The 11,393-nt window shown below is 42.6% G+C and overlaps 1 protein-coding gene and 1 long non-coding RNA gene across 3 annotated transcripts; one reads left to right on the forward strand and one right to left on the reverse strand.

Moving 5' to 3' along the window:
• Positions 1–2,699: 2,699 nt before the first annotated feature.
• MED18 (mediator complex subunit 18) lies at positions 2,700–10,888 on the forward strand. Of its 2 annotated transcripts, none has more exons than XM_005665139.4 (3): positions 2,700–2,874; positions 3,439–3,580; positions 9,962–10,888. In XM_005665139.4, exons 2-3 carry the CDS (start codon positions 3,508–3,510, stop codon positions 10,513–10,515), a joined length of 627 nt encoding a protein of 208 aa, XP_005665196.1. In that variant the 5' UTR covers positions 2,700–2,874; positions 3,439–3,507; the 3' UTR covers positions 10,516–10,888. The 2 variants fall into 2 exon arrangements, with proteins under 2 accessions (XP_005665196.1, XP_003356288.1); XM_003356240.5 differs by having other exon boundaries at positions 2,700–2,861.
• On the reverse strand, positions 3,438–10,885 carry LOC146402627 (uncharacterized). The gene is made up of 2 exons (XR_014807379.1): positions 7,881–10,885; positions 3,438–4,554 (listed from the first exon to the last, which is right to left on the reverse strand). It is a non-coding gene; the product is annotated as an uncharacterized LOC146402627 (long non-coding RNA).
• Positions 10,889–11,393: the final 505 nt, after the last annotated feature.

Consider the following 11,393-nt stretch of genomic DNA (forward strand, 5'->3'; position numbering starts at 1 on the left):
TATGCTGCACCTGCAGCCGTAAAATATATATATATAGGATCTATTGACGGAGATAGAGCATGCACAATATATATTCAATGAGATATATTTGCTTGCTCAAATGAGAGATATAAAGTATAATGACAACCCATAGCCTGGGAACTTCTATGTGCCACAGGAGCGGCCCTAAAAATAAATAAATAAATAAGGAAAATAAAATTACAAATGTATATATAATAACAATAGCTACTATTTATTGATTGCTTACAATAAGCTAGACACCTTGCTCCATGTTTCATAAACATCTCATTTTATTTTTACAAACTCCCTCTTGGAAAGTACTGTTTATTTTTTATTTTTTTGTTTTTTTAGAGCCATACCTGTTGCATATGGAGGTTCCCAGGCTAGGGATCAAATTGGAGCTGTAGTCTCTGGCCTACATCACAGCCACAGAAATGCCATATCCTACACCACAGCTCATGGAAACACTGGATCCTTAACACACTGAGCAAGGCCAGGGATTGAACCTGCATCCTCATGGATACTAGTCAGATTCGTTTCCACTAAGCCACGACAGGAACTCTGAAAGTACTATTTTATTTTGCTTTATTTTATTTCATTTCATTTTATTTTTGTCTTTCCAGGGCTGCACCCACAGCTTATAGAAGTTCCCAAGTTAGGGGCTGAATTGGAGGTGCAGCTTCTGGCCTACACCACAGCCACAGCAACTCTGAATTCTTAACCCACTGAGTGAGGCGAGGGATTGAACCCGAGTCCTCATGGATACCAGTCGAGTTTGCTAACCACTGAGCCATGACAGGAACTCCTGAAAGTACTATTTTTAACTCTATTTTTTAAAAAAGGAAGCTGAGGGTCAGAGAGGGGAAGTGAATTGCCCAAGGTTGCATAGCTGGGTAGTGGAAGAGAAGAGAAGTGAGCCCCATTCTAAGCTCCAGGCCTCACATTCTTCTTCTTCTTCCTCTTCTTTTTTTTTTTTTTTTCTTTCCGCTTTTTAGGGCTACACTCGAGGCATATGGAGGTTCCTAGGCTAGGGGTTGAATCCCAACTACAGTTGCCAGCCTATGCCACAGCCACAGCAACACCAGATCCGAGCCATGTCTGCGACCCACACCACAGCTCATGGCAACACCAGATCCTTAACCCACTGAGCAAGGGCAGAGATCGAACCTGCAACCTCATGGTTCCTAGTCGGATTCGTTCCTGCTGCTCCATAGTGGGAACTCTGAGGCCTCACATTCTTATAACATTTTCTCCATCCCTATAAATCATGAGTCTTGTCCAAGTTTTACCATATTGTTCACCCAATTCTTACCTATTCTTTTTTTTTTAATTTAATCCTACTTTTGAAATGTCAGATAAAATGTGGGTAATATTTTTTTTAAGTTTAAAAATGTAAATGAGTAAGACAGTATAAATTACAGCAGGGGAAACTGGAATTATAAATGACTGTATAGGAGTTCCCATCATGGCTCAGCAGAAATGAATCTAACTAGTACCCATGAGGATGCAGGTTCCATCCCCAGCCCCAGTCAGTGAGTTAAGGATCCAACATTGCCATGAACTGTGGTGTAGTTGCAGACTTGGCTTCGATCTGGCACAGCTGTGGCTGTAGCGTAGGCCAGGGGCTACAGCTCCGATTCAACCCTGGCCTGGGAACTTCTATATGCCTTGCTCGGTGAGTTGGGGGTCCAGGATTGCCATGAGCTGTGGTGTAGGTCACAGATGCGGCTCAGATCGCACATTGCTGTGGCTGTGGCATAGGTCAGCACCTGAAGCTCTGATTCAACCCCTAACCTGGGAACTTTCATATGCCAGGGTGCAGCCCTAAAAAGAAAAAAAAAAAAAAAAAAAAAAAAAAAAAGATGTGTAGCAATTAAGAGGGTGGGTTCTGAAATCAGGCAGCTGCTTAAATTTGTACCCCAGTCTAAACTCCCTGGTGTGTTATTTCTTGATGCCTAAGTTTCTCCATTAGTAAAATTAAGTAATAATTATACTTGGGTTACAGGGCTGCTGTGAAGATCAAAAATTCCAATATTTTGTTCATTAAGGATTTTTTTTCCACATTAAATTCGTAAAAGATTGCATTACAATTTTTTGAATTGTTAGGAGTTTTGGTGCCCCTTAAATTTTTCGCTCCAGGGAGTGCCTCAACCACCATACTCTAGCTCCATTCTTTGCATTTTACATGCTTGACACACAAGCAACATTCAATAAATGAGCTGAATTTACTTATCTCCCAAAATTTTTGAATTGAGGTAAAATAAACACAGAAGAGTGAACAAATATCAAATGTATTGCTGAGTTCCCTAATTGTTCAGAACAGTCTGCTAAACAGTAAAAGATGTCTTTCCTTCTTATCTTCAGGTACTCAACCAAAAGAAGTTTTGGTTTTATGATCTCTTTTTTTCTTCAGCTCTCTTCCCCCGGCTCTCTTTTCCCCCTGTAAGTTCCAAAAGAATTCCTTGACAAAAACAACTCCAGGCCGTCACACTTGAAAAAAAGAAAATATTTTCCGGGAGGACTGCCTTTGATGTCAAGGTCCCCCTCACGCCCCGAGGAACGCGCTCAGGAAGGCCGCCCTCTTCCACGCAGAATCGCAGTTTGCGCATGCGCTTCTACTTGCCAGGCCGCAGAGATGATTTTTATGCCTTCCCGGCACCCTTACGTCGCAGAATGGTGATGTCAAGATTTGCGCGACGGAGACTTTTTGCCGGAAGTGGAGGGGAGAAAGTGTTGCACTCCACCGGGGGGTGGGGGTCTTCAAGTTCAGTGCTGGGGGCTAATTATCGCTAAAAAGCTCCGAGGTGCTCTGGTGGCTTCAGTTCCCTGCTTTGCCAGAAAAGGCTAGAACACGCGCGGAGGTGTGTTTTTGGTGTGAGTAGGCACGCGTCGATGGTGGGGTAGGAGGACCTCAATCGTCAGAAGAACTTCGCACTTCTGTCTGGCTCGCTTTCAAAGGCGTTTTGAACGCCTAGATTTTTGTCTGGTTTATCTCTGCCATGGACTTGCTCTGTATCCTTCCCTCCAACCCCCACCCAAAGTGTCAGTATCCTCATCTCCAAATTGAAGGGGAGTCACCTCTCAGTTCTTCTATTATTTCACGGCTATTGTGTCATCTGAGCCACAAAGCCTTGGGGGTTAAATGTCGACCTCATTTTATAAGGAAGACATTGAATCCCAGGGTCAGCGGTTTGATGGCTTATTGCACAGGAAATTCTGAAACTGAAGGTTTCAGACCTTGAGACTGAAAGATTATAACTCCATGATCAGGCCTCCTTTGTGTATTTCTGTATCATCAATTCCTGAAACTGACTTATGGAAGTTGTTCAAAAAGTTCTGGATGAATGAATGAATCTTTTGATGTTAAGGCTAATGACCCAGGTAGATCTGGTGTCTCTCCATCTCTCTGATGTATTAACAAGCATAACTCTTTTCCAGGTGTGTCCTGTGCTTTATTTGACTGGGACTCTGAATCCGGTTCTGTTGCTTTCAACTTAAACAGATAGCATGGAGGCACCTCCAGTCACTATGATGCCTGTCACCGGGGGCACCATTAACATGATGGAGTACCTGCTGCAGGGTAAGTGAACTAGGGAGCTTAGATTACCTGATTTCCTCTTTTCTGTTCAGGTTCCATGGAGATGAAAGGCTAATATACAAAGGCTACATAATTTCTGGCACCTCTTTTTTTTTTTTTTTTCAATTTGGCTTTAATTATGGTCACAAACATATAGCATTAAACATTTTGAGCATAACATTTAGTAGTGTTAAATATGTTTGCATTGTTGTATAGCCAATCTCTAGAACTTTTTCATCTTGCAAAACTGAAACTCTGTACTCATTCTTCCTTTCCCCTCCCCCCAGCCCTTGGCAACAACTTTTCTACTTTCTTTTTTTTTTTTTCTTTTTTTATTTTCTTTTCTGCTGAACCTACGGCATATAGAAGTTCCCAGGCCAGGGATCGAACCCACACCACAGGAGCAGCTCTGGCAGCTACAGTGACAACACAGGATGAGTAACCCACTGCACCACAGGAGAATTCCAAACCTTTCTACTTTCTGTTTCTAATTTTGACTACGTTAGATAACTTTATATGAGTGGAATCATATGGTATCTGTCTTTTTATGACTGGTTTATTTCACTTAGTATAATGTCCTCAGCGTTTACCCGTGTTATCACACGAGACAGGATCTCCTTTCTAAAGGCTGAATAATGTTCTATAGTATGTATATACCACATTTTCTTTATCTGTTCTTCTGTTGTTGGACATTCAGGTTGCTTCCACCTCTTGGTTAACATGGATAATGCAGTGAACATGTGTATGCAAATATCTCTTCCAAGATCCTGCTTTGAATTCTTTTGGTTAAATATCCAGAAGTGAAATTAATGGATCATATGATAATTTTATGATACTATTATTAATTCTTGTAGATCAGGAAATAGAATTGAAGTAACTTGCCCAGATGAGAAAGCTCAAAACTCAGTGTAATGATTTTCAGGAGGCCTTATAATGTTTCGCAAAAAAGTTTAGACTTTGAATTATCCATTTAAGAACTTAATATGGAAGTTCCCGTCATGGTGCAGTGGTTAATGAATCCGACTAGGAACCATGAGGTTGCAGGTTCGATCCCTGGCCTTGCTCAGCGGGTTAAGGATCTGGCGTCACCATGAGCTGTGGTGTAGGTTGCAGACACGGCTTGGATCCCACCGTTGCTGTGGCTCTGGCGTAGGCCGGCGGCTACAGCTCCTAGATTAGACCCCTAGCCTGGGAACTTCCATATGCTGGGGAGAGGCCCTAGAAAAGACAAAAAAAAAAAAAAAACTTAATATGAACGAAGTAGGGTTATTAACTTTCATTCTTCCAGCTGTCCCTCCTTCAGTCTTTTCCATCTTAGTAAGTGCCTGTCATTCACCAGTTGCTCAAGCTATGAATTCAGGAATCAATCTCCATTTTTTCACTTTATTCTCACCTATAGCTTATCTCTAGTTCTGTTTATTTTACTTCCAAAATATATATTAAATATGTCTTTTCTCCACATGCAATGGCTTGGTTTATCATCCTTTGAACTATTTTAGTAATTTTGTGCTTATTGCATTGCTTCCACTTTTGATCATCTGTCTCTTCTCACACAATAGTTCAACATCTTTTTTTGGGGGGAGGCAGTTTTTTAGGATCCTTAACCCACTGAGCGAGGCCAGGGATCGAACCCGCAACCTCATGCTTCCTAGTCAGATTCGTTAACCACTGCGCCACAACGGGAACTCCAGTTCAACATCTTTTTTAAAAAATGTTTTATTATTAAAAAATTCAGGGAGTTCCCGTCGTGGCGCAGTGGTTAACGAATCCGACTAGGAACCATGAGGTTGCGGGTTCGGTCCCTGCCCTTGCTCAGTGGGTTAACGATCCGGCGTTGCCGTGAGCTGTGGTGTAGGTTGCAGACGCGGCTCGGATCCCGCGTTGCTGTGGCTCTGGCATAGGCCAATGGCTACAGCTCCGATTGGACCCCTAGCCTGGGAACCTCCATATGCCGCAGGAGCGGCCCAAAGAAATAGCAAAAAAAAAAAAAAAAAAAATTCAAACACAAAGAAAATAGAGACTGATAGAATGAACACTCAATTTCTGTCATCTTGATTGTACTTTCTGTTATTTTTTTCATGTTTGCTTTATCCTTTCTTTTTTTCCTGTCTTTAAATACAATTTCAGACTTCATAACATTTTACCTCTAAACACTTTCAGTATACAGCTCTGAAAAACAAGGGTTTTTCATAACCATAATACCATAATACCATCATAATACCATAATCCTTCATAACCATAATACCATCATTTTCTAAAAAAATTAAAATTTTTTTTTTTTTTTTTAGGGCTGGACCCACGGTATATGGAAGTTCCCAGGGTAGGGGTCAAATCAGAGCCATAGCTGCCAGCCTACACCACAGCCACAGCAACACCAGATCCAAGCCACGTCTGCCACCTACACAGCTCATTGGCAACACCAGATCCTTAATCCACTGAATGAGGCCAGGGATCAAACCCACATCCTCATGGACACTAGTCAGATTCGTTTCCACTGAGCCGCGATAGGAACTCCCAACAATTTATGTATTTTTTTGTTATTATTATTATTTTTAATAGTTATTTCCCCAATACCCAACAATTTATTTTTAATGTCATCTAATATCTAGTCCATATTCAAAAGATTCCCCCATCTTGTCCCCAAACTGTGTTTGTATCCAGAATACAATCACATTTCACACATTACATTTGATAACTATGTCTCTTTTTTTTGGCCATGCCCATGGCATGTGGAAATTCCCAAGCCAGGGATCAACCCATGCCACCAGGCTGCAACTGTGGTTCGAGTTTGATGCCTGGCCCACGAACTTCCATATGCTGCTGATGCAGCCAAAAACAAAAAAACAAAAAGCAAAAAAATAACCTTTAGCATGGCTGTACATAAGGCCTGCATGTTATGGCCCATCCCAAATCCTCATTTCATTATCTTTTTCCTTCTCACTTACCACACTTCAGCCATACTCCTACTCTTTCATTTCTTTGCATTTCTCAGGCTCTTTCCTGTCTCTGGGCCTTTGCACTTGGTGATCCCTTTTTTCTAGCTCTTCAAATAGCCATCTCATTTTTATCCTTTAGGCTTCAGCTGTCATTCCCTTAGAGAAACATTCCCTGACTTCTCCATGCTCTCAGAGGTCTCCTCTACCTGTACCAGTTGCTCTATGTACCCTATATCCCATCTCCCTTTTATTTCCTTGTATTTCTGTTTATTTGTTTACCTTTTTTTTGACCATGCCCTCAGCACGCCAAAGTTCAGGTCTGGGATCCAGCTCCAGCCACAGCAGTGACAACTCTGGATCCTTAACCCATTGAGCCACCAGGGAACTCCTACTTACTTATTTTTTGCTTCCCCCACTAAAGTGTAATCTCCAAGAGGGCTGGGTCTCCTACTTCCTAGCATGTTGCCTGGCACAGCAGTTAGTAAGTGTATGTTGAATGAACCAGCACTTACAAAGCTGTTTAAATGTTTGAAGAAAGAAAAAACACGTTGAGTTATCAGCAGTGGAGAAAGAAAAATGCTGGGGAAGTCAATACAGGAGTTACCACTGTGGCTCAACGGGATCAGTGGTGTCTCTGGAGGGTTGGGACGTAGGTTCAGTCCCTAGCCTGGCACAGTGGGTTAAGGATCCAGTGTTGCCACAGCTGCAGCGTACATAAAACTGTGGCTCGGATCTGATCCCTGGCATGGGAACTCCATGCCATGGGGTCAATTGAAAAAAAATTAAAATGAATATATAATTTACATATCAAAAAATAACTTAGATAACCTGACCCCCTTGCTGTACAGTGGGAAAATTAAAAAAAAAAACTTAAAATAGGAGTAATAATGCTAAAAAATATATAAATCAGGAATGTGGAAAGAGATTGGAGGGAGATATGCAATTTTATTTAGGGTGATCAGAATAGAGATCTCTAGGAATTCCCGTTATGGCTCAGTAGGTTAAGAACCCAACATGGTGTCCATGAAGATGTAATTGATTCCTGGCCTTTCTCACTGGGTTAAGGATCTGGCATTGCCACAAGCTGTGGTGCAGGCCTGCAGCTACATCTCCTTTTTTTTTTTTTTTGTCTTTTCTAGGGCCCCTCCCACAGCATATGGAGGTTCCCAGGCTAGGGGTCTAATCAGACCTGTAGCCACTGGCCTACGCCACAGCCACAGCAACTCGGGATCCGAGCCGGGGTCTGCAACCTACACCACAGCTCACGGCAATGCCAGATCCTTAACCCACTGAGCAAGGCCAGGGACCGAACCCACAACCTCATGGTTCCTAGTCAGATTCCTTAACCACCGAGCCACGATGGGAACTCCTTTACTATATGGGGACTTCTATATGCTGCAGGTGCAGCTGTAAAAAGAAAGAAAAAAGGAAAAGAGATCTCTAATAAGGTGACATTTGAGCAAAGACCTAAATTGAGTGATGGGGTGAGACATGCAGGTGTCTGAGAGAAGAACATTCCAAGTGTAGGGACTAAGGGAAGGGTCTCTGAAGAGAAAAGCTTTTTGTCAAATACTTGGCATTTTCAAGAAATAGCAGGAAGATCACTGTGCTTGGAGAGAGTAATCTGGGAGATAGTAGAAGGAAATGATGTTGGGTGAGTAGCAGAGACCACAATATATAGGGCCCTATTGGCCGTAGTAAAGACTTTGGGGAGTTCCCGTTGTGGCTCAGCAGGTTGAGAACCCAACTAGTATCCATGAAGATGTGGATTTGATCCCTGGCTTCGCTCACTGGTTTAAGGATTAGGCATTCCTGCAAGCTGAGGCATAGGTCACAGATGCAGCTCGGATCCTGTGTGGCTATGGCTGTGGCATAGGCTGGCACTGCAGCTCCGATTCGACCCTAGCCTGGGAACTTCCATATGCCACGAGTGTGGCCCTAAAAAGACCAAAAGAAAAAAGACTTTGGGATTTACTCTGAATGACATGGGAAGCCATTAGAGGGTTCTGAGCAGAGAAGTGTCATTATCTGCCTCATGTCCTAAAAATCAATTGGCTGTTGTGTGGAGAAAAGAAGAAAGCAAGGATAGAAGCAGGGTGTTGCAGAGACCAGGCAAGAAATGAAGGAGACTTGGACTAGGTAGCAGTGATTAAGGGAGTGAGGAGAAGGGGTTGGATTCTGCATATATTTTAAAAATATGGATGGGATGTAGTATGTGGGAGAAAGAAAGGCGTCAAAGACGATCGTGTGGTTTCTGTTTGGGTAACTGGAAGCAGAGAGTTGCCTTTTACTATGATGAGAAAGACTGGAAGAAGGAGTAAGATTGTGGAGGAAAAATCAACAGGTTGCTATTAATATGTTAAGATGAAGATGTCTTTGGCATCCAAACGAAGAACTTTAAGCAGACAGTTGGATTTGCGTCTGTGAGATATAAATGTGGCAGTCCTCAGGGCATAAATGATGCTTAAACCATAGGGCTGAATTGGGTCACAGAGGGAGGAAGAGATTATTGATAGAGACGAAGACTGGGATTGAGTTCCAGGATCCTCCAATATTTAGGGAAGACGAGAAAGACCCAGCAAAGTTGACTTAAAAGGAATGGTCATTGAGTTAGCTGAAGAACCGAGAGAGTTGTGTCCCAGAGACCAAGGGAAGAACAGATTTGAGAACAGGTATAACAGCCATATGAAATGCTGTGAGGAGGATGAGTAAGATGAGAACAAAGATTAGTATATCTCCATGAAGCAATTCATTGTTTTTCACTTAAATATATTATATAAAAAGGAAAATTTTGGGGGAGTTCCCACTGTGGCTCAGCAATAATGAACCCAACTAGTATCCATGAGGATTCAGATTCAATCAGGGGCCCCGCTCTGGTGGGTTAAGGATCTGGCGTTGCCGTGAGCTGTGATGTAGATTGCAGATGCGGCCTGGATCCTTTGTTGCTGTGGCTGTGGTGTAGGCCAGAAGTTGCAACTCCAATTCAACCCTTAGCCTGGGAACTTCCATATGCCACAGGTGCAGCCCTAAAACAACAACAACAACAACAAAAAAGGAAAGTTTTTCTATAAATGAAATGTTTTTGTTTAATGAGAATAGGAGATAATTTTTGAAATAAATGACAACAAAACAGTATTATTATTCTAGGTAAAGAGTGTTGTCTCTTAGAAGCTCTAAGCCCAAAGCCTGCTGGAGATCAGCATTGTTAGAGAATGTCTTTGGTACTAGTCTCCTACCAAATAAGACAATGCAACAATTTGAAAAAGGATTAACTTGTTATGTAATTCCTTGGTCATATAACCCTTCTATAATCTCATATATGGGGCCTGTGTTTTACAAAGCACGACACTAAACTGTTTTGGCTTTTCATTTAAATTTTTTCCACCTTTTGCTGATTCCATCACCCAGAATGAAAGATAGAACTCAGTGGTGCTTTTCCCTTCTTTAGGAAGCGTTTTAGATCACAGCTTGGAAAGCCTCATCCACCGCCTTCGTGGTTTGTGTGACAACATGGAACCTGAGACTTTCCTTGACCATGAGATGGTATTCCTCCTTAAGGGCCAGCAAGCCAGTCCATTTGTTCTAAGGGCCCGGCGCTCTATGGATAGGACAGGGGCGCCCTGGCACCTGCGTTACCTGGGACAACCAGAAATGGGAGACAAGAACCGCCACGCCCTGGTGCGAAACTGCGTGGACATTGCCACATCTGAGAACCTCACTGACTTCCTGATGGAAATGGGCTTCCGCATGGACCATGAGTTTGTTGCCAAGGGACACTTGTTCCGTAAGGGCATCATGAAGATCGTTGTGTACAAGATCTTCCGCATCTTGGTGCCAGGGAACACAGACAGCACCGAGGCCTTGTCCCTCTCCTATCTTGTGGAACTAAGTGTTGTTGCACCAGCTGGGCAGGACATGGTCTCTGACGACATGAGGAACTTTGCAGAGCAGCTGAAACCTCTGGTTCACCTAGAGAAAATAGACCCAAAGAGGCTCATGTGACTCATGAATCTGTCCACCCTTGGGGCTTGTCTTCAGCTGTTACATAAAAGAAGGTGTTATAATTGCCCCCTCTCAACACTTCTAGCCAGGCATCCTTCCCTCGGGAAGGAGGACAGTGAGAACTTGGTTCTTTGCACTGTTTTCCTTACATGGGGGGTTCACTTTCGTGACAGCTTTCCTAAGTCAAAGGCTAAGGATCCCATGGAGAATCTATACAATCCCTCTGCATAAATGGGGATATAATCCTTCTGCATAAAAGGAGCTTCCGGGAAGAAAAATATCTTAATTGTTTTGCCATTTGTGTAAAAGGCAATAGAAATAGAGTGTGAAATAGAGGGTGAGTTTGTGTGGTAATAAAGGCTGTAGAGAGAAATGTCTGTCATTCTGATTCTTTACCCTATTACCCTGCTAATTTGAGGTGGACTCACTTCCAACTGGAGCAAAAAATATGACACTTTTTTGGGGAGTTCCCGTCATGGCGCAGCAGAAACGAATCCAACTAGGAAGCAAGAGGTTGTGAGTTTGATCCCTGGCCTCGCTCCGTGGGTTAAAGATCTGGCATTTCCATGAGCTGTGGTGTAGGTCACAGATGAGGCTCGGATCCTGCGTTGCTGTGGTCATGGTGTAGGCCAGTGGCTATAGTTCCAATTCAACCCCTAGCCTGGGAACTTCCATATGCCGCAGGTGTGGCCCTAAAAAAAAGACACATACACAAAAAAGACACTTTTTTGTTTTAATTTTGATAGAGATAATGGCTTTTACTTTTTATATAAGTTACATGTTTGTTGTTGAAAAAAATTTAAATACAAAAATAAAAGTAACCTGTAATCCAATTAGTCAAAGAGAGATACTATTTCTATCTTGTTTTATATCCATCT

Source organism: Sus scrofa, chromosome 6 (genome assembly GCF_054392235.1).
Source record: "Sus scrofa isolate SSC_HxYL_T2T_F1_AM1 chromosome 6, Sscrofa_HxYL_maternal_Yorkshire_Landrace_v2.0, whole genome shotgun sequence".
NCBI lineage: Eukaryota > Metazoa > Chordata > Mammalia > Artiodactyla > Suidae > Sus > Sus scrofa.

Coding starts and splice junctions, on each gene's coding strand:
- MED18 (XM_005665139.4), top strand. CDS start 3,508: ATGGAGGCACCTCCAGTCACTATGATGCCTGTCACCGGGGGCACCATT. Junction 3,581..9,961: donor GATGGAGTACCTGCTGCAGG/GTAAGTGAACTA, acceptor TCCCTTCTTTAG/GAAGCGTTTTAGATCACAGC.